Below are 20,598 nucleotides of genomic sequence, written 5' to 3'. Positions count from 1 at the left end.
GAAGACTCTTTTTTAAGAGTAGAAAGTTTTATAAGGAAGAAGTGGGGTTTTCACACAGCTGTATATCACTGTTTAGGTCCTATGTATGGATTGATTTTCCTAGAATTCTTGGTTTTCTGTTTGTTATTAGCACTAGATATATGGAGAGATGGGAAAATTAGGTTATAGGTATCTTGTGAACAAGGCATGTGCAGAGCATAGCCTATTAGCCAGATGTGAGTTGTAAAGTTGCAGTATTATCAATACTCACGTATATATTCATTTTTTTTGTAAAATCACAGCTCCTATAGACAGCACAAGCACACCTAGACTTCTATTTTTAGGGGCTTCTGTTTGTTTTTGTTCTTTTCTACAAAGTTGCAAGCGTGCACCGATAGAGAGAGAATCCTAAGGATGTGATACTTAACTTATACCAGAAACCTTAAAAAACTAAAGGCCAGGAAAGCCTCTCACAACATTAAAAAAAAAGTATTATTTATTAGGCTGTTCTTTGTTATATTTCCAGGAGACTGATTTACAGCTCTATGATTTTATGACTCTTGAATGACTTCATGACTGTGGTAGAAAAGCAACCTGTGGAAACTATGTATCCTACCGTAATCCAAAGGGCTCCAGCCTGCTTGGGTAGTGATTGTACATAGAAGATGATGGGAACAGGGAACTTTAATGTATATTCATCAAGGCAATCGTCGTGTTTCTGGGAAGTTAACTAATGTGACTTTTTGGGGCAGATTTCATATACCAACTGCAGTAAATATTCTCCTACTGCTTTGGGCATATTTATAGCTGTCACAGTGTTGTGACAGCATTGTAGATAGATAGATAGTTACTTCTTGTGCCGAAAGCAGCCTAGACGCAGCAGCGATGACTGCAATTCAGGCTAAGTCCTAAATATTTATTGGCTTCCTGGGTAGATTTTACAGCCTTCACTGAGCTCCAGGCTTCTGTGGCTAGGCTGCTGTCGCTATGAAAGATAACTAGTTTAAAGATAGCTCAGGTGTGTCTGCAATTCACTCACGACACTGACAGCAGCATAAATGCATCACTTTTAGCATTCCTACAGTTTGCATCACTTAATGTCAGGTGCCACCTGCCAGCCACATACAAACCAGAAATAAAGCTGGTAAAAACAATCTGTGTTTCAAAAGCCAGGGAAGTACGAAGCAGCTTCCTTCATGTTTCTCAAAGGTAGGCCATTTTTATCCAGAAAGGGATCTTTGTTTTCTAAGACTGTACCACATGGACAAACTTCCCTCTCCACTGTGCCTCTGAAACATGAGGAAGAGTCTGCCTCGGGCACTAAATGACAATAAACTACTCACAGACAACGAGATCTGTAGAGAAGAGTCTGGATTTTGCTAGTGGCACAGTAGCAGCAGCCGTACAGGCTGGGCAGGAGTTCGAAGACCAGTACAGCAAAAATTGTGACTGGACAGTTAAAGTACTTCCTCTGCAACTCTAGCCATCCCACTTTACTTTTCTGTACTAATTCTGTGAAGCCTCCCAGGTCCTTCTTAGTGTACTGCTGTTTTAAAATCACTTTGGAATTTGTTATTAGCTACTTTGCAGTACAAGAGCAAAGTGTTATGTTCAGCTGTAAATGACCATGGTTAACATGCAGATTGCAAGCAGTCTCTCCCCATCCTTAAGCACGTGGTATGATCAAGTTTGTTCCACTGCGAGAATATGGTAGAGTGCATATAGCTCACTGCCCTGTGCTGTGGGGTCAGATTTAAATTCTCCCTGATTTGCTTCATTTGTTACTGGAACTTGAGATACAGTAATTTGTGGTAGCAACCAAAGTAGCAGTTGTGGATTCCAGTTTTCACTCATTCTGACTGGTACCTTCCCTTTCTTCATCATGCAGCATTGAACACTATTTACTCAGCTGTGGCCTGGAGACAGGAAGGAGCAATGTGGTCATGCACCAGAACTGCCCTTGTTTATTCCAAGCAGCTCTTGGCAGACAATATGGTGCATGGGCAAATGTAATTTTCTGCATGGTCTTCACTGACCCTGCTGTAGGGAACAGGAAAACAGTCATCACAGCAAACTGTAAACACCTCCTAAGGTCTGCGGTGATCCCCCTTCCTGTATAATAGGTACCCATCCGTAGTCTGAGAAGTTGATAAGATTTATTGGTTAGGCGCCTGGGGTGTCTACAGGCTGAGTTGTGTTACAGCCTAAAAGAGCCTGCCTGCGTACTTCAGTGACTAATTTGGTGCTGTTTCTCCAGACATAAGAAGCAAAGGGCTTCTTTCTTTAGAGAAGGAACTTCTCTGCACCACTTCAGCTTTGTGTGCAGTTCCCATCTAAATAGACCATTTGCTCAAAGACTAAAATTGTAATTAATTCCACTTTTATTAAGAATGAACTTCACCCTCTTGTGTGCTGGCTGGAGAGGATCTCTGCCACCCATTCCCAAAGTCTTTTTGAGCAGACTTCTGGTTTTGCTCTATGTTGTTTGGTTGTTTTGTGATGGAGGAGTAAGAATGATGCTGTGACTTTTTACAATGAGAAGGGAGAAAAAGACAGTGTAAATTATTGCAAGTTTTAAAAGTATGTTATTCCCAGCAAGTGAGCAATCACTATTTATGCCTCAAAACTAATGCTTGCTTAGGGCCCAGTTGCCCTCTCAAGCTGCTTTTGTCTAGCAACCTGACAGGGACTGCGAACAAAGCACAGCTTCCTCAGGAAGTCTCATCCTTCAAAAAAACCTTAAACTCCTTCACCTTCAGGGGGAGAAAAGAGAAGATTCAGAAGATTCAGAATTAATGAAAAGGGGCTTTGCTGATGAAAGTGGGCAGATTATCCTCCTAGAGCCTGTCTGTTCTGAATGCATGAGGGATGCTTTGTACACTGCTGGACACCACTCTGAAAATCTAAAGGGGATCAAACCAGAGCAACAGATATGACTGGGCTAGGTAGGGAAGGATGTAGAAGGTAAGATAAACTTAAACAGATTTAACTTTAAATAAATATAGTTATCATCAGTTAAGTAGATTGAATAAGATACAGTATGAAGAAAGGGTTGTTATAATGATCTGTTGACAAATGAAAGAAGAAAATAATGGAGACACTGCTCCTGCAGTATTTCTGTAGTCAGCACTGAAAATATTAATTTGCCTGGGTTGGATGTCGCAGTGATATGTCCCTTTGATACTGCATACCTGCTTCTTGAAACATCTGACAAAGGCGTAGCTTTTTCCCTTTCTCTCGCTTTTGTCGAACTGCCAGGCTTTAAGAAGTTGTGGAGATATGGAGAAGTTGTGGCTATCATCTGCGACAAGGTTGATTATTTGGACTGGAGCCTAAGGAAGGCTAAGATGTGTCTGTGGCAAAAGAACTCATGCTCTGTACCTCAGTCCTAATGCCTGTACCCTTTGGATCCCCTCCCTGACTACTGCTTGGCTCTACTTCCACCCCAGCTCTTTCTTCCATGCTTTGCATTCTTCTGTATATAGAAGTACTGCAAAATTGCTGCTGTTCAGCTCATCTTCTCCTTAACTCCAGTCCGCAACCTTTTGGACCATGAACATACAATCATGTAGGGCTTTTTGACATCAGTATGTTTCCATTCCCTTGGGATCCTATAAGCTTCCCTAAGAGTCACCTCTTTTAGACTGCTTCTGCTGAACCACAGAGGCCTTTCTTGACCAGTCTGTCACAAAGCTGCTCTCTAAAACATGAATCATTTGATTGGTTTTCTTGTGTTTTTTGGATCTTTGTTCTGTGCTTCTTATAATACAGTGACCAGATTTGTACACATTATTCCAAAAGAGATGATCCAGCTGCCTTACCAAATGCCAAAGTAATAACGTCTGTGGTTTATACTCTGTAGCCTTCCATACACAACCCAAAAACCCTGTTTGCCTTTGTTACTGCTGCCAGATGTTCTGTGGATGGTTTTCAGGCGTATTGTGGTGAATGTCACCATGCCAGTGAATTTCAGCAAATTTAAGCAACTTTTAAATGATTCCTTTTTCCACATGGTTATATTCAAGTCAAACCAAACTGTGTTCTCACTTGAAACTGCCCTGTTTTGGTTACCTCTTCTTCGCACTGAATCACTACCTGTTACCAGTTTCTCTGCAGGAGCCTTTTCAATAGGATTTCCCCTTTATCAGGCCTCTTTCTGATTGTCTTTGCTGGAAACTCTGTCTGAAGAGCCCAGCTCTGAGGGTCTAGGGAGCAGTTACATTGTCATTAGTACCCAGTCTACTTGAATTGAGAGTAGAACAGAATATGAGTTTTTTTTCCTAGCAGGGAAGCAAGGAGGGAACAGCCTGTAAGAATTACATGTTCTCACCTCTCTTTTCCTGCAGATTTGCTGACAACACAGGAATACCACTGCCTGCTGCAGCTGCTCTGCCCTGACTTCCCAATGGAACTCACTCAGAAAGCAGCAAGGTGGGTCCTCATCCTCTCAAAAAAGGCAAGATCAGTCCTAGACACATGGATTTAGGAAGTAGATCTGTGGGTAAAGGTATGGACAGGGACCTTCAGCTTTTAAGATTTTTGGGGGAAAAGAGGTACCATGTTTTGAGGTTAAGAACATGCTGTTTTTCTAGTAATGAGAAAGAGTGTTTATTTAAGGTATACAGGGACTGAAATGTCAGTGCAGAATGCTGCTGCTGGCTCTAAGTTCAGAAGATGAGTTGCATATAAAAGAATGTTAGCCAATGTGTTTTTGACTGACATGATTTTAAACTCTGTTTCAAATACTGTTTACCATCTTTAAAATGTGTTCTCCCTCGCCCCAGCTTCCTACGGTTGATCACATTTAAAAGGTACTAACCTCTGAAGGATTGCCAGTGTTTTAAAGTATGTTAGCTAAGAACATGGTAGCTAATCTGTTTGAAATTTTGTTTTAATCTAGACAAGGCCTAAAGCAGATAGATGGCTCAGGGCACTGATAATGTGATATGGATTTTTTTACTGATAGTGCTTGCTGGTTCCAGTCCAGCCCAGGCAGTTGATTATTAACTATCTGATAGTGAAAATGTAATAAGGTATATGCATCTGTTGGGGTGGGGGGTCAGTTCAGATCTCAGTAGGAGTGAGTGCACACACACACACACACATATATAATCACAGCAAGGTTACTGAATAAATGCTCTCATTCCTAGCCATCTCAGCAGAGGGGGCATGAAATTTAACTTTTTTCATGGACCTCGATAGGACATTTGGAAACAGGATCCAGACACGTGATCAGGGTATTAGCTGCTGCCTACGTTGTTCATGGCCTAAATAATGAAAAGGTCCTTATTTTCTATTTGTCATTCTGTTGTCTTTCTTTAGCATCAGAGTCCCATGAAAATTATATTAAGAAAGTAAAAAAGAGAAGTGCTATCCATCTGCTAGTACTTCCATTTGGCTGATTCACTTAATTCTTCCCTGGCTCCTATGTGCTGCTGTCCAAATTCAACTGCAGTTAAAGCTGTATTGGTTCAATTAAAACTAAAAGTTGAGTGCCACTTTTCCCTCCAGCTCATCAGTGGGCGTTTGGGGTTCCACAGAGTACAGTTGCTTGGCCTCCAATGCCAGACTAAGAAAGAATGCTAACCCCGTAGCAGGGATATATCTGCTGCTTCCTTTCATGGAGGTACAAAAGCACCAGTCCCGTGCGCTGGTGTGTATTTCATAGGGTTCCAGCTGAGCTGAGCAGGAGTTTGTGATGGTGCATGAAAGGAGACTTCAGTATATCTACACATGTTATGATGTTTGTGTCAAGGAATTTAATCCACAAGGCTGTTGTAAACTAGAGGCCCCATTCAGGGGCCTGCTGTGCCGTTGTGCCTGTGCCGTAGAGACAGACAAGCAGGCTTTGGGAGCAGGTGTTGGAGAGAAATGAGATCTCTGTCAGAGGCACCCAGGCTCAGGTGGAGATGACCTCACTCCTACTTTTGGCTGGCTAGAGAATTACTTACACGTTGCTATTATTCTGTTACAAGATAATCTGGTTGAACAATTTTAATAAAACTTGTTGTATTTCTAAACCATCTTTCTCTTTCCTTCCAACTGTTGCTCGCTCTCTTGTCCTTTTTCTGGTCTCCACTTCCCATTGTCCTCCTTGGTCTCTGCCAGTTTGAAAGGTGAACTCTGCAGGCTGTCTTCCAGCACTGATTGAGTCGTTGCAGAGCCTGAATGTCACATGCAAACCTACTGACATTGTTCCTCCTTCAGTCTGCACACCTCCAACTGTTTTGTTGCTAATTTGCCTAGGAAAGGCATAAAGTAGCAGTGGGAGTAGCCACAGCATTCAGTGATAAGCCAGGACCTGTGTAAATTTTGGTGCTCTTGGGAAGAGAGCAGTCGTAGTTGTAGTCTCAGTGCTGCATGACTGGGATGATCTCACAGCCTGGTGCACTTCACTCGTCCAGGAGCTGTTGCTATGCACTGATAACAAACACTGGGAGTAAGATCGGGAAATGTCAGAGCAGAAGAACAGAGGCTACAACAATATAGGTTTTATTAGCATTACACCAGAGAGCTCCATTTTTCTGTTCCTGGTGCCACACAAATGCAGAAGTCATACCCAAAAAAAGAAGCACGCTATCTGTGTCTGTGAGATTTCTTGGATGTTTTTTTCTTCAACGTACTGTAGCCATTAGCAGATTGAAGATTTTAATCTACAGAGATACCTTTGATCTTCAGAGATACCTTTTGGCTTTCTGAATCTTGAAATTGCAGGACAGTAAATGAAGGGATTTTTCTGGTTTGATGCCATGATTTCAGGATCTACACCTAAGCACTGACTTTTCTCTTGTAACAGAAACACAAGGAACTCGCTGCTTGTATTTGAGTAACGGAAGCTGAGGAGTTTACAGCTCCTACGCTGTTTTATGTGATATGGGAGCTCATGTTGCACTGATCAGTGCTAATGGAAGTGGGACTTGCAAGTCTGTACCCCTGTTGTTAAAAGATTGCCTGAGAGTGCAGATCTTGCCCTTTTTGTATGTTCTGCTTATTTTTGCCTCCATGTATCAGTAAACAAACCAAGTCCCTGAAGACTCATTTGATCCAGCCTGGCCTTAAGACAGATTGTGTCAGTTAGCCTTTAATGGTAACAGAGAACAGTAAATGTCCTTTCAACTTGCCTGGTCTAGAGTTTGTCCTGGGGACATCCTGTCTAGTCTGGGTTTCTGAGATTTTAACCGCAATCAGTAGATCATAAAGTTTCGCCACTGGCACAACAGCAAGGCTTTCCTGCCAGCCAAACCCACTTGAACCCTGGAAGACCACTACACCCTTTACCAGAGTCCCTCAAGTGGAGGCATCTTTCTTCAGTTCTTTCCAAAGTTTCTCCTTGATTTTCATAATTCATTGAGTGCTGACTACTAACTTTGCAAATAAGTCTGTGCCCCTGAGGGCTTAAAGTCTAATTTGGACAAGAAAGAATGAATAAAGAATCCCTTGAAATATCAGCTACCTGATGAACTCTTTTGAGTTGCAGTTCAGACTTTCAGATTTCATCCTCAGTTTTGGTCCTGCTGTCTGGGTTACAGTCCATGGCTAGGATTCTCTCCTTGCCAGATATTTCAGGGAAGAGGTGCAGATATGTTGCATATGATGTTCTTGTAGCTTCCCTGACTGCTCAGTCAGCTGGCTATGTGGGGAAATAGCCAGCTGCAGTCCCTCTCCTCAGAAATGATTGTGTTGGATTTAAAGACTTCTCAACATTTCTGGAGTGCAGACTCCAGGGCCAAGTGGAGTCAGTAACCCAGCACCAGCATGCACCTGTTTCTATTTAGATGCTCCTCCATCACATATGTGCCATACAGTCTTCCTTAGAGGCTCCTTGCTGTCTTTAACAGCAACAAATGTCCAGCAAATTCTCAGACCTCTGCCTACTTCTTCATGCTCTCTCCTCTAAGAAAGAGACTGGGACTTGGTGCTGCAGTGCACAGCCATTGACCATAGCTTTAGATTTAACAAGTGAAATGAGTTGATTGTCATGAAGGTGATGTAATAGCGTCTCCATACATAATGAGTACATAAAAAACCTCTCCACTGTTGTTCTCCTGCATCTCCAGGATGGAGAAATACACTGACAAAAGCTTTGGAGTTTGTGCTTTGAGGGTATCTGGGAGACAGACCATCATTTCAAAGGAGGGAGTGCAGCTCATCAGGGATGTGGCCCATTGCAATTCCACTGCTTAAAGAGAGGTTGGAAATGCCAGTGGCTAAGCAGTATTGCCTGAGAGATGAAGATGCTCTGCCTGCCAGCTTCAAAGACATTTCCTTGATGTGGCTGCTGACAATCTCAGTAACATGCTTATTAGTGAGAATTAAGAACTGAAGCTACTGCTTCTTTAGACAGGAGGAGGAGGAGGAGGCTTCTGGAACATAATAAATAAATCAGAAGCACTTTGACATCTTCAAAGGGTTTTGTTTTAAATACTGGCTTTTCTCCTGGGGACCCTCTTAGCCCCAGTCTTTCTTCTTTGAGATAATTAATTCAAGCTGTTCTGCATGTTTGATTTTGCCACGGTGAACAGAACTGGTCTGAGTGGCAGGGAAGTCTTGCAAGATCCTGTAACTCTTCTAGGTCAGCCTCTCACACAGGTCCCTGAAGTCTTTTACATGAGACAGAACAGCGTTTCCCCAGCAACGTGTTTAGACCATTGATGCTGCAGGAGTTGGTCTGTGGATTGCATTTGGCCCCATGTTCAAAAGGGTCCTACTAAGTGACCCATAATTTGGCTATAATGAACTGGTAGTCCTTCTCATATGACATGATATGCCAGATACTGACTGTACAGGGTCAGTAGAACTGCACACAGTTGAAAAGAAGTACCAACTACCATTCTTTAGCATCGACTGAATACTCTGTTTTTTTCCCATCAAAGTGGAGTGTTTCTTTCTGTTTTCCAGCCTGAGCTGTCATTGATCAGCCCAAGTTTGATTTTCCCCACTTCAGAGACTGACCTTTTCATCCTTATGTAGTAGCAGTGACCAGAGCATTGGTTTTGTTTTTATTTTTAATGTTTTTGCCCTAACTTCTGAAATCCAGAGTTTTTTTCCTGAAAGGAGGAGTTAGAGTTTGCTGTCACTTATACTTCACCTTTGTGGCCTGTGGCTAATACTTTCCATATTCATGAAGTATTCTTCAAAATAGGTATGTGTGTAGCTCCCTACATGCACCTGGGGCTTAGCAGAGAGGAAGAAGACATTGTCCCTGGCCCAAGAATTCTTCAGTTTCCATGAAATTTGACCTGATGATAGTCAAATGATAGACCTGGTAGATGTGAAAAGAGACTGATTCATTCATCAGGAAGGGAGGATAAGATGTTCACAGTTTGTAATTAGAAAGCTGATTGTTGGTGCAATGTTATTTCCTTTGTAGTCAAGTGAAGTTTGATTGAGTATAGATTGGGAATCAATAATTGTTGTTATCCTTATGAATCTGAAAATATCCCAGTTTGGTGAATTGTGGTATACAGAGGAATAGCGTAAGTCTTGTTCTGCTTACATCAGTTTAATACTCATGTAGCTGTCTTGTCTGTAGCGCAGTTACACATACGGCTTTATATAGCCGTATGAACCAGCCTTGCAGTTTTTATGCCAGTGTCTGTTCCATCATGTCCCCCAGGCTTTGAATGCTTGGCATCCATGCCACACTGTTCTGTTCACACTGTAGCTGAAGTGTGTGATAGCATTGACATTCAGGATCTTCTCGCTGCAGGTTCTTAAGCTGCCTTCATTTGATATTAGAGTGTCCACAGCAGCAGTGTGTGTTCCTATTGCTCTCTCCTAACCTTTTATACTGGGCCAAGCCACTTGCAATCCTCAATTGCACATAGCTCCCTAGCTGCACTTTGTCTAGGTCTGGAGTTCCTGGTTACTGACTTTAGTTCTTTTGTAGGTGCTAAACTGTTTCTCTCATCTTATCCTAGGATTGTGCTGATGGATGATGCTATGGATTGCCTGATGTCTTTTTCTGATTTCCTCTTTGCTTTCCAGATCCAGTTCTACTACTCAGGTAAATGCTGGGAAGCTGCTGACTTCACCCACTGGTATAGCATTACAACTTTACAGCTTCTCAATCCCTGCACTTTTTTGAAACTTGTAAGAATATGGTTTTTCATAGCAAATATATAGATAATGGAATCTACTGACAAAAAGCATCACTGATGCCAGGAGATTAGGAGGCTTCATAAGGAAGATCCACATTTTTGTGAATAACAAGATACCTGTAACTGTTACGGCTTATGCGTGTATTTGTCTTAGCCCTGAGTTATAATTTTCCAGCTTTATTTAGAGTATGTTAGCACCTAACAAATCACTTTTACTAGGAACATTTTTTTTCCTTTCCTTAATACAGCATTTCTGCCTCTAAAGTATTGGTCCCTGCTGGAGACAGGATAAGAAAAGCCCACCAGCTGGTGCCTTGAAAGGAAAAGGAACTGGACAAATGGATACAATTCTTCCCCCTAATACTCACACAACTATGAGCTGGCTTCGGCTCAAAGAGTTTCTGAACTGGGTATAGCTTCCATGGATTTAGGAACCCCCAGTGGACTCCTCTCCCAAGAACTTTCCAGCCTCCCCTTGAAATCACATAAACTTGTAACCTCCACAACACCTTTTGGCAAGGAGCTGCACAGCTCTGCCACCTGTCCCATGAAGAACCACCTCTCTTGTTTGATCTGAGAGACCCTAGTTGGAAGCAAAAGTGAACAGTTAATCCCCATCTACCTCCTTTATATTTCTGGTCATTTATGACATTCTACCCATCTCCCCCAGTTTGTGTTTTAACTAGATGGGGTACTTCTTTTAAAATTCTTGACAGGAAAAGGATAAATCAAATAATATTAGTTTATGTGTGTGTATATTTACATATGCTCACCCACACATATATGTCTGTTAAAATCCTCAAGTATTTTTAAACTAAAGTTCAGGAGACAAGGGGGAGAAACTTGGATGAGCATTCAGGTGCTTATTCTGTACAGGGAGGCTGCTTAAATTACATTGACCTATTTGTCCTAGCCCCCCTAAAATGTGGTTGAGGAAAGGGAATCCCATTCAGGGAACTGCTTAAGTGGGCAAGAGAGGGAAGCATTTCCTTTATCAAAGTTAGATATGCTCCCAAGCACTGGGGACTGCTGGGGTGCCACTTACTCATCTCCTAGCACAGAGCACTTTCTAAAGACAACGTAAGCTCATGGATTTCTGTCCACTCACACTTAAATAGCTCCCTCTGATGGAAGTAGCTCACAGTTGGCCTCGACCAGGCAAAAGGGGCCAGGTTTGGATACTGGGACACACGGGCTAGAAGCTGTTGTGGAGCATAGTCTGTGGTCAGAGAGTAGACTTGGGTGGCCGGCTGATCTGATCCAACATGTCAGTTCCCATCTTTCTAGCAGTTAGGAGTCAGCTGCTATGCCTAATACAAAAATCTCTTTTTCTCAGTACTACATTGTATATACTTCCCCTGTAACTCCCCTGTGCATATCGCAACATTATCCATGACAATTCATCAAAGAAAAACAGTTCAAAATGATGATTTTGGGTTGGGCAGAACCAGGCTTGTAATGCCTTTAGCTGGGGACAGAAAATGTGTTTGGAAAGTTTTTCTCTGATATAACAAATATTTCCACTGAGCTGCAGAACCTCAGCAGGGCACACTGACATCCTGCCTTTCCTCTTCACCCGCCTCATGCACAGCATTCCACTTCCATTCACTGGGGACTTAACTGCCACTGGAGTCCTCACAAGCCCACCCTTGTGTACACACACTCAAACATCCCATCCCTGTCCTGTTCACCCAGGCACAATGCACACACGCAGCCTGTCACACGCTCTCCCACCAACCCACACACGTGCAAACCACTCCAAATGGAATCTAGATTTGTAAACTGCTGACCACATCCATAAACAAACTTGTTTAAAATTAGGCTCTTGCAGTAAACAGTGGGTAGTATGAGGAGCCTGGAGAGAGGCTTTCTGCCAACTCTAGCCCTGACCTGCCCTGGCCCTTCCTCTAGATCCCATGTTATATTTACTTTGGAGCAGCACAGAGACAAGCTGGGATACAGCCTGGAGCACTGACTAACTTGCTCCCTTTGCTCCTGTTGCAGTTCCATATAGTTTGTTCCCAACTTGGATGAGTTCTTAGTGGCAAGAGATGGAGAAGGAAAACTTTTTAGACTTTGCAACTAGTTTTGAGTTTGACGTTAGCTTTCACGCTCTGCTGTTTTATCCATATGCTAGCTCGCCTCTGTTCCCTTGAGAAGAATCTCATTCAACATAGTGAGTGGCCTCTCATAATTATCACTGGGTGAGTGTCCTCTCATAATCATCCTGACAGGAAGAAGCCAGCAACTTATATGGAACTGGCTGTTTGTGCTTGTATAATATTTGATCTGAATATGCAGGATGCATAGTGTTGTGCTTATTTCCTGTTGGTGCTATGTACAACACAGAGCAGGGAATGACAGTTTAATCCCAGGTCTGGTAGGTCAGGAGAATGCTTTGCTGGTTATAGCCCTGAGTTTTAAGTCGCATTCTGTTTTTTCAGAGTTCCTGGAAAGTGTGGCTGCCATTTATCAAGATCTATTGGCTGGTAAGAATCCAAATACTGTGATTGTGCCAACATCATCCTCTGGGCAACATCGTCAGCGCCAGCCCCCAAATGACTGCAGCCCACTTGATGGGGTAGAGGCATCTGTCTTCTACCAGTGCTTAGAGTCCTTGTGTGACAGATCAAAATACAGGTACGAATGGAGTCCAAAACACAGATTTGAAGTCTGTGTCTCTGGAGACCCTTTGTAAGGTTGGAGCTGTGAAGAAATATAGGACTTGGAACAAGCTGTACCTCCCAAATAGATCTCATTGGAGAAGTATGAAGGGAGAGATCATAGCTGAACTGCTTTAACCAAAGGAGAGAATTTCATGGACGTAGGAAATATGGGGTTTGAGCTGATTCTTGAAGTAATGGATCAATTTGGGTCTTTGCTTTCCTTCTTACTTCTGCATTGACACTTTCATCAAGGAGAGGTCCATCTACCATCATGAGTTACCTAGAGGAGATAAGTGCAGTTGTGTTCTTGGGTGTTGAAGCATAGGAAAGGCACACTGGGGTGGAAGGAGTTTGAAGCCCTAGTTCGTAGACAAGATCACACTGCTAGTCTGTATCTGAGCCTGTGATGGAGCTGGTCTCCAGTTACAGATCCCAGGCACAAGACTAGCGTTAGTTCAGCAGGGGACGGAGCAATACCACACCTTATTATATAGCTTTGATGATAGACACTTTTTTCATAGTTTCTTGCAGGTAGCAAGCACATGCCTTGCTAGAAGGTCATGGGCTAGATCCACAAAAAGACTCAGGACACAAGTTCCACCTGATTGCTGCTTTAGGTGCCTGAATGCAAAATCACTGCTGAACTGCTGTTCAGTGCTATAGATATCTAAGCATAGAGATGCCAGGTTGTTTTGTTCTTTTAAGTAACAAAAGCTCTATATTCCCTGTATGTCCTGAGAGCTTCAGATGGGAGGGATGCTGTCAGCCCATCTGGTAGGTCAGGCTCTGCACAGGACTGTGGGGGGAGCCATTCCCAGCCTTTCATCCAGTAGCTTAATACTGAGCCAGGCTTTGGTAACCACCTTGGCCTGAGGGATCACCAGCCCACACCCGCATCTCCCAGGGGTGCCACTACAGCACGGACTGTTCAACACTTCCTCTTCATGAGGCAGTTTTATTTTGCATGAAATCCTTTAAGGAGTATTAGGCAAGAGCAAGAATCACTATGCTGATATTGCTTAGAAGTCAGGGTTAAGGTGAGTGTAGAAGAAGGGGACATGTCAATGTAGTCCCCACCTAAATATTGTTTTCTGACATATTTAGGCTATCATTGGAGAGGTTTTCCTGCCCCTTGGATGACTATCACTGATAAAAGGGTGATCACAACATAACAACCTTCATGAAAGTTTATTGTCTTCTAAAAGAAAGGATTTCCCAGTTGATTTTTGAAAGAATATGCTAAGAGCTGGGATGTGTATGCCTGTGAGTGAATCTAGGCTTTTCTCCTTGTCACTGAAATGGAGACAGGTAAGACTGCTCCTAGGGATGTACCCCAGCTCAAAACACCTTGTTTAGCAAATGGGGAGCAGATGCAATGCTAAATAAGCAAGCTGGTAGCTATTTGTTTTAAAAGGAGTCAGGGTAACTTGACAGTGTTAGAACAGATAAAAGGGTTTATTTCTCCAGTTTGAGCTGGGTCTTGGGAAACAAATGAGAATGTAAAAGAGAAGATTATCTCTTTGTCTCTCTTTTCCTAGCTGTCCACCTTCTGCTCTTGTGAAGGAAATGTTGAGTGGTGCACAGAGACTGACCTTCTATGGATTCCTTATGGCACTTGCAAAGCATCAGGGGATCAATAGAGCCCTAGGTAAGAATCCTGTGAGTGGTACAGCTCTAGATTTTCAGTCATTCTGCATTTCTGTATAATTTCTTCTGTAATTATGACCCAGATTTTACACTGTCAGGAGGAGAGCAAGGGAAAGTTTTTCAGCTTTTTTGTTGGTGGATTAAACTTTAAAAACATAACACTGCGCCTTACTGTCTGCTTGAAGCGGTGGAGCTTCTTCAAGGATAAAATTAGATATGAAATGCTGCCCTAAGATAGCGATGTTTTAACTCTTCAGTAGCTGATCATTTTAGCAGAACTGTCATTTTAACATGTTTGGCTATAAAGGTTGGGCAGAGGTGGTCAGGAGACAAATAAGGTGTCTGACTGCTGTTGACAGTACTGAATTGAAGTCCCATCCTATGTTTTAGCCCTTCATTCTCCCACAGATTTTAAGTGACTGCTCTCATCTACGAGAAAAGGAGGCACACCAAATGGGAAAACCTCTGCTGCCTTCTTGGCTCAAAGACTCAAAGCCCAGTCTTTCCCCGCTCTTCCCCATCTTCCCTCAAGGCAGTGTGATCTCGCTAGTATAGTAATCTATGGCCTGCTGAAAATCTGGTCATATCATAAAACACAAACTGCTACGTTCTGTACCAGACTGCTGTGGAAACCAGAGGGATTACCAAGCAGCATCTCACTGCTCATTTCCATGTTGTCCTGGTCAATATTGTTCTAGAGCAAGGAAGCAAAGTGTTGCATTGGCAAAGGACAGTATGTTATCCATACATAATTCAGACTCACAATTCCATATTGCCACCATATGCCTTGCTTGTGCTCTTCCTCCTCTTGCAAAGGGGAACAGAAATGGCTTTTTGTGCTTGATAAGGCTGTATCCAGGAGGTATGTTTAAATGTGTGGAGGCCCCAAACACTCATCTTCACTCATCTCCACTCAGCAAATCATCTGGCCAGTAAGGGTAGTCTTTGTCTTTGGGTAGGTATCCTCTCCCTCTACTTCTAGGCTTGAGTATCTGCCAGTCCCTATGTTACAAAGACAAACCCCAGTGAAAAGGTGTACCTTGCCCGAGGGCTTGTTCTTTCGCACAGGTGTGTGTTATAGCAGAGTAAAAGTGTCCCCTCCCTGGCTGAACCCCTTCTTACAGCAAACAATTCAAGATGCTAATGCTCCTCTGGGGCAGGGCTGCTTACCTAGCAACATGGAGATTATATATCAAAGGTGCACGAATACAGCCCTGCAATCCCCTCTGCAAACAGGCTTAGGAAGCAGTGTATTCACTGGGGAAGGTGATGCCTGGATTGCAGCAAGCAAAATCTTTTTTTCCTTTGCCCTGTGAAATCCACTTCTAGTCAAGTGCAAAGAAAACAGATGAGCAGAAAACAAAAATCCTGCCCACAGCTTTCATTGTGCCATCTACAAAGTGTGTGGGTTTTAATTTCCATTGATGTGGGCCCGTCCTCTGGCCCTCTGCCAGCCTCCTGCCGAGGCCTCTCACAGAGGAGGGGCAGCAGCCACAAGTCTGACAGGTGCTAGCATCTTGGCAAGGAAAGGAGGATTCTTTTCCTGGTGTCTTTTAATCTCTCCTGAAGGATGATTTCAATAGTCTTTGGTCTGTAGGGCATCACAAGCTCCCCAAAGCCCTTCAGCGAGGGCAGTTTCAGGCAAAGGAGCTTTCAGTCAGGATGCCTGCCTTCTCTCTGGTCTCACAAAGCCAGTAGCACCCCTTGAGGAACGGGGTAGGGATTAGAGTAGCGCGTTCAGGCTGGGGCAGCGCTGATGAGTTTGTCAGGCAGACTGGTATCCACAGCCTAACTCCAGTGTCAATGTTGATTCATGAATCCTTTAAGTGTTATTTACTGACTCCCCCAAGTGATTCTTGTACCCTAGAGACCTCACTATGCATTTTGCAAATGCAGAAACAAGTTAAGCTTTAGCTGCTTATTCTTTTAATTGAGCCCATGAAAAGGAGCAGGCTGGGGCACTTCACTGGCCCTCCTGACACTCTGTGTTGTGCTGCCAGGCTTTCCTGTTCATTTGCAGGAGGGGAAGACCAGAACTGAAGAAATGGAGGAGTCGGTTCTGGTCTAATCTGGTTCTAATTTTTAGGCACTCATTGCTACGTTTTTGATGACTGCTGCCTGCTTGACTGTGTGAGGCAGGTGGCTCTCCAGCCCCTCCTTCAAGAGCAAGGCACCAGGGCCAGAAACCAGACTTGTGCCCCTACAGGGAGTACAAAGCCCCTTCCCAAAGATACTGAGTGTAGCACTCAGGGCTCCTGAAGAAACAAGAGCACTCCTCACTGCACTGTTGGTACAGATTACCAAGTGTATTTTTCCTGGTGTGTAGTGGCATTATCAAGGATAGGGGGATCATTAGGGGCAGTCAACATGGCTTCACCAAGAGGAAGTCATGCTTAACCAACTTGATAGCCTTTTATGAGGACATAACCCGGTGGATAGATGATGGTAAAGCTGTGGATGTGGTCTATCTTGATTTCAGTAAAGCGTTTGGCACGGTCTCCCACAGCATCCTCGCAGCTAAACTGAGGGAGTGTGGTCTGGATGATCAGGTAGTGAGGTGGATTGTGAACTGGCTGAAGGAAAGAAGCCAGAGAGTGGTGGTCAATGGGACAGAGTCCAGTTAGAGGCCTGTGTCTAGCAGAGTCCCTCAAGGGTCGGTACTGGGACCAGTTCTATTCAATATATTCATTAATGACTTGGATGAGGGAATAGAGTGCACTGTCAGCAAGTTCGCTGATGACACTAAACTGGGAGGAGTGGCTGACACGCCGGAAGGCTGCGCAGCCATTCAGAGAGACCTGGACAGGCTGGAGAGTTGGGCAGGGAGAAATTTAATGAAATATAACAAGGGCAAGTGTAGAGTCCTGCATCTGGGCAAGAACAACCCCATGTATGAGTACAAGTTGTGGACAGACCTGTTGGAGACCAGCGTAGGGGAAAGGGACCTGGGGGTCGTAGTGGACAGCAGGATGACCATGAGCCAGCAGTGTGCCCTTGTGGCCAAGAAGGCCAATGGCATCCTGGGGTGTATTAGAAGGGGTGTGGTTAGCAGGTCGAGAGAGGTTCTCCTCCCCCTCTACTCTGCCCTGGTGAGGCCGCATCTGGAGTATTGTGTCCAGTTCTGGGCCCCTCAGTTCAAGAAGGACAGGGAACTGCTAGAGAGAGTCCAGCGCAGAGCCACAAAGATGATTAAGGGAGTGGAACATCTCCCTTATGAGGAGAGGCTGAGGGAGCTGGGTCTCTTTAGCTTAGAGAAGAGGAGACTGAGGGGTGACCTCATTAATGTTTATAAATATGTGAAGGGCAAGTGTCAAGAGGATGGAGCCAGGCTCTTCTCAGTGACATCCATTGACAGGACAAGGGGCAATGGGTGCAAGCTGGAACACAGGAGGTTTCACATAAATATGAGGAAAAACTTCTTTACGGTGAGGGTGACCGAACACTGGAACAGGCTGCCCAGAGAGGTTGTGCAGTCTCCTTCTCTGGAGACATTCAAGGCCCGCCTGGATGTGTTCCTGTGTGACATGATCTAGGTAATCCTGCTCCAGCAGGGGGATTGGACTAGCTGATCTTTCAAGGTCCCTTCCAATCCCTAACATTCTGTGATTCTGTGATTATCCAGGCTCTGGTAGGTATTCCTGTCATCTCTGTGCTGGCTGATCACTCTCCCATGACCCCTGTACAAGGTGGAGTTTGTCATAGCATTAGGTAGGAGGGGTTTCCTAAAAGCCCCATCTTCCTTTCTGGGCTCTTCTTGCGGTGCCAGTGTCCTTTCAGAGAATGACAAGGATGATAAACCAGCTGTTGCAGTCCTGAACTGCACCTATGTCCTTCATCCTGTATAGAGTTTCAAACATGAAAAGGAGCATGCTGACCTTACGCTGAGAGAGGGTACCTGATTACTGGCCCGGCCCAGCCTTTCACGCTCTCACCCAGACAGCAAGCAACACTGGAGCACAGTCCATCCACGCTTACTCCTGTAGACTTCATATGCACCAGTCAGGCCTGACTTTCCTGAATTGCAAGGAAAGCAACAGCCTTACGCCTGTGGAGTGTTTTGATCCCCAAGCTCAGTGCACCACAATAAAGGCATGTGGCACAGAAGTATATGTCTCCCTGGGTGGTATAGCTCATGCTTCAGGTTGTAGCACAGACAACAATGTATCTGTTGCTCTGATAGGATCTGGGACTGGTGACTACAGGACGATTAGCAGAGGCCTGAAGTTGACAGACGGTCATCTCTCTGACTGTCAGCACTCAGGAGGTTTGTCTAGCGAATGGAAACTGCAAATCCTTAGGGATCTTCATGTTCTCTGAGAGGTGAGACTACTGAGAGCCTGTGCTTTGCTACAGCCTGTGTGAAGGACACAGAATATGGATCATCATTCTTTATCTGTCCATGTTCAACATGCAGTGTCTGTTTCTCTAACAGGTATAAGGAAGAATCTTCCCTGTCTTGCAGGACAGATTTTGGATGCTGCTATGGCTTGAGCACTTTTCTTTAAGAATGAATAGCCTAACTCTGCTTTCCTTTTTTTTTCCCCCAGGGGCTTTGCCAGATAAAGGAGACTTGTTTCTGGACCCTGCCATGGATCAGGAACTTGAGAAATTGTAAGTGGAGTTGCCTAAAGTAGGATATAAAGCAACAGATTAAAGGTAGCATGCTAAGGAGGATTTTAGTAAAGTACTGTGCCTATTCCTTTGCTCTACTATAAAACAACAGAGGAGCTAACAGAGCAGCCTGAGCAGAGAGGGCCTCTTTCTTTGGGGTACCTTGGTGCAGCTAACAAAATCCTTAGAAAAGGCTTCAGAAACACAGGGGAAAAGTGTGCCTCAAAGAGGGATCTAGAGGAAGCAGCAGTCTCTAATGAGCAGGGAAATTTTGTTTGGATGGTGAAAACTAAGAGTGTTGGAGGACATAGGCTCAGCCCAAAAGAAAGATCTGTTTAAAGAGGAAGAAAGATTCACCCAGCATGTCTGGTAGGTATTAGTGCAAGGTGTTCCCCCTCTGTGCCATGAATATCTTTCTATCCGTGTGCTAGTTGTGAATAAGTCCTCCTCCCAGGCTCACTCTAAAACTGCTATAGTAAAGGTTGGAGATGACAAGTTAGGCTGCCTAGCATTTGTCTTTTCTCTTTCAGGGTAGCTCAGGTTTCAGGGCTTTCCGTCTCCGGTCCCACCAGCTCCAGCAGGGACACAGCTAATTTGCCTGTCCGTAACTCACCCAGGATTAACTCTCCCTGGAAACCTCTACACCATTGGCGAAAAATGGATGCTGAGAGTGAAGGCTCCAACGAAGAGACAGACTCCTCTGAAAACTGAAGGTTGTAAGGCGGGGCACCATCCCCACTGTAGGTTTCTCCAGAACCCACTGGAGGAACAGCACCTCCTCCCAGAGCATCTGCTCTGAGGGTGGGTTCTGTCCACATCACCAGTGTGTGTGCAGCTGTGCCAGTCCCCATTGCCAGGTCCACCTGTGACTTCCCAGAAAGAACTCTGCCTTTTTCCTAGCTCCAAATTCGTGCAGGAATAACTCCTCTGCAGAAGCTGTTTCCAGCTGCAGCGTTATGCTACCCTCTGCTGTCAAGCAAGACAAACCAGCAGGTGCTAGCTCTGCCTCCACTTGGCAAGAGCCAGGTATTGTCTCAGCAGGGCTCTCCCTCATGCTTCAGCAGGTGCTGGAGCAGTGGGAGTGCTAGCGCAGGCTGCTTACCCGTGTTTGTTATGTAGCTGTGTTCAGACTTGGCCTAGACAATAGAGTGGTTAAATCACCAGCAGCAGCTCTGCACTTGTGCTCCATTATAATTATTCCTGGTAAAGCTTCACCTGTGTATGATCAAAGGTAGAGAAATTCCTGAAGTTCAAGAAAATAATGGCTTAGGTATTGCCACGTCACCTGTGTCTGCTTCGTCCTCCATGTGTCCAAGACTGGCCAAAGCAAATATAGCAAATAAGCTAGACTGCAGTAAGTACTGCATGGTGCTGTCTGCCTCCTCTGCTGTACTGAGTTCCCTTCTGTGAGGCCTCCCACTGCCTCCAACAGCATATTAAGGTCATTTGGAAAAGCAAAGCTTCAGAGGGTTGGGGGAGAGAAAGAAAGTCTTTAAATTGCTTGGCCACAGGTGCTGTGGCTTGCAAACATAGAGAATATCTACTTAGGTTGGGTGGGCAGAAGCACTAGGGGAGAAGGAAGCAGTTATCAAACA

General features: G+C 44.3%; 2 protein-coding genes across 2 annotated transcripts in view; one reads left to right on the top strand and one right to left on the bottom strand.

The window, feature by feature from the left end:
- Positions 1-20,598, bottom strand: part of ARFGAP2 (ADP ribosylation factor GTPase activating protein 2) — a 39,007-nt gene that overhangs the window by 6,962 nt on the left and 11,447 nt on the right. The gene's annotated exons all lie outside the window — the stretch shown is intronic.
- Positions 4,327-20,345, top strand: CSTPP1 (centriolar satellite-associated tubulin polyglutamylase complex regulator 1). The gene is made up of 6 exons (XM_068398163.1): positions 4,327-4,410; positions 9,900-9,985; positions 12,524-12,719; positions 14,284-14,393; positions 18,940-19,003; positions 19,534-20,345. Exons 1-6 carry the CDS (start codon positions 4,385-4,387, stop codon positions 19,712-19,714), a joined length of 663 nt encoding a protein of 220 aa, XP_068254264.1. The 5' UTR covers positions 4,327-4,384; the 3' UTR covers positions 19,715-20,345.

Source organism: Nyctibius grandis, chromosome 4 (genome assembly GCF_013368605.1).
Source record: "Nyctibius grandis isolate bNycGra1 chromosome 4, bNycGra1.pri, whole genome shotgun sequence".
NCBI classification, from domain to species: Eukaryota; Metazoa; Chordata; class Aves; order Nyctibiiformes; family Nyctibiidae; genus Nyctibius; species Nyctibius grandis.
This window is presented reverse-complemented; position numbering and strand designations above follow the sequence as displayed.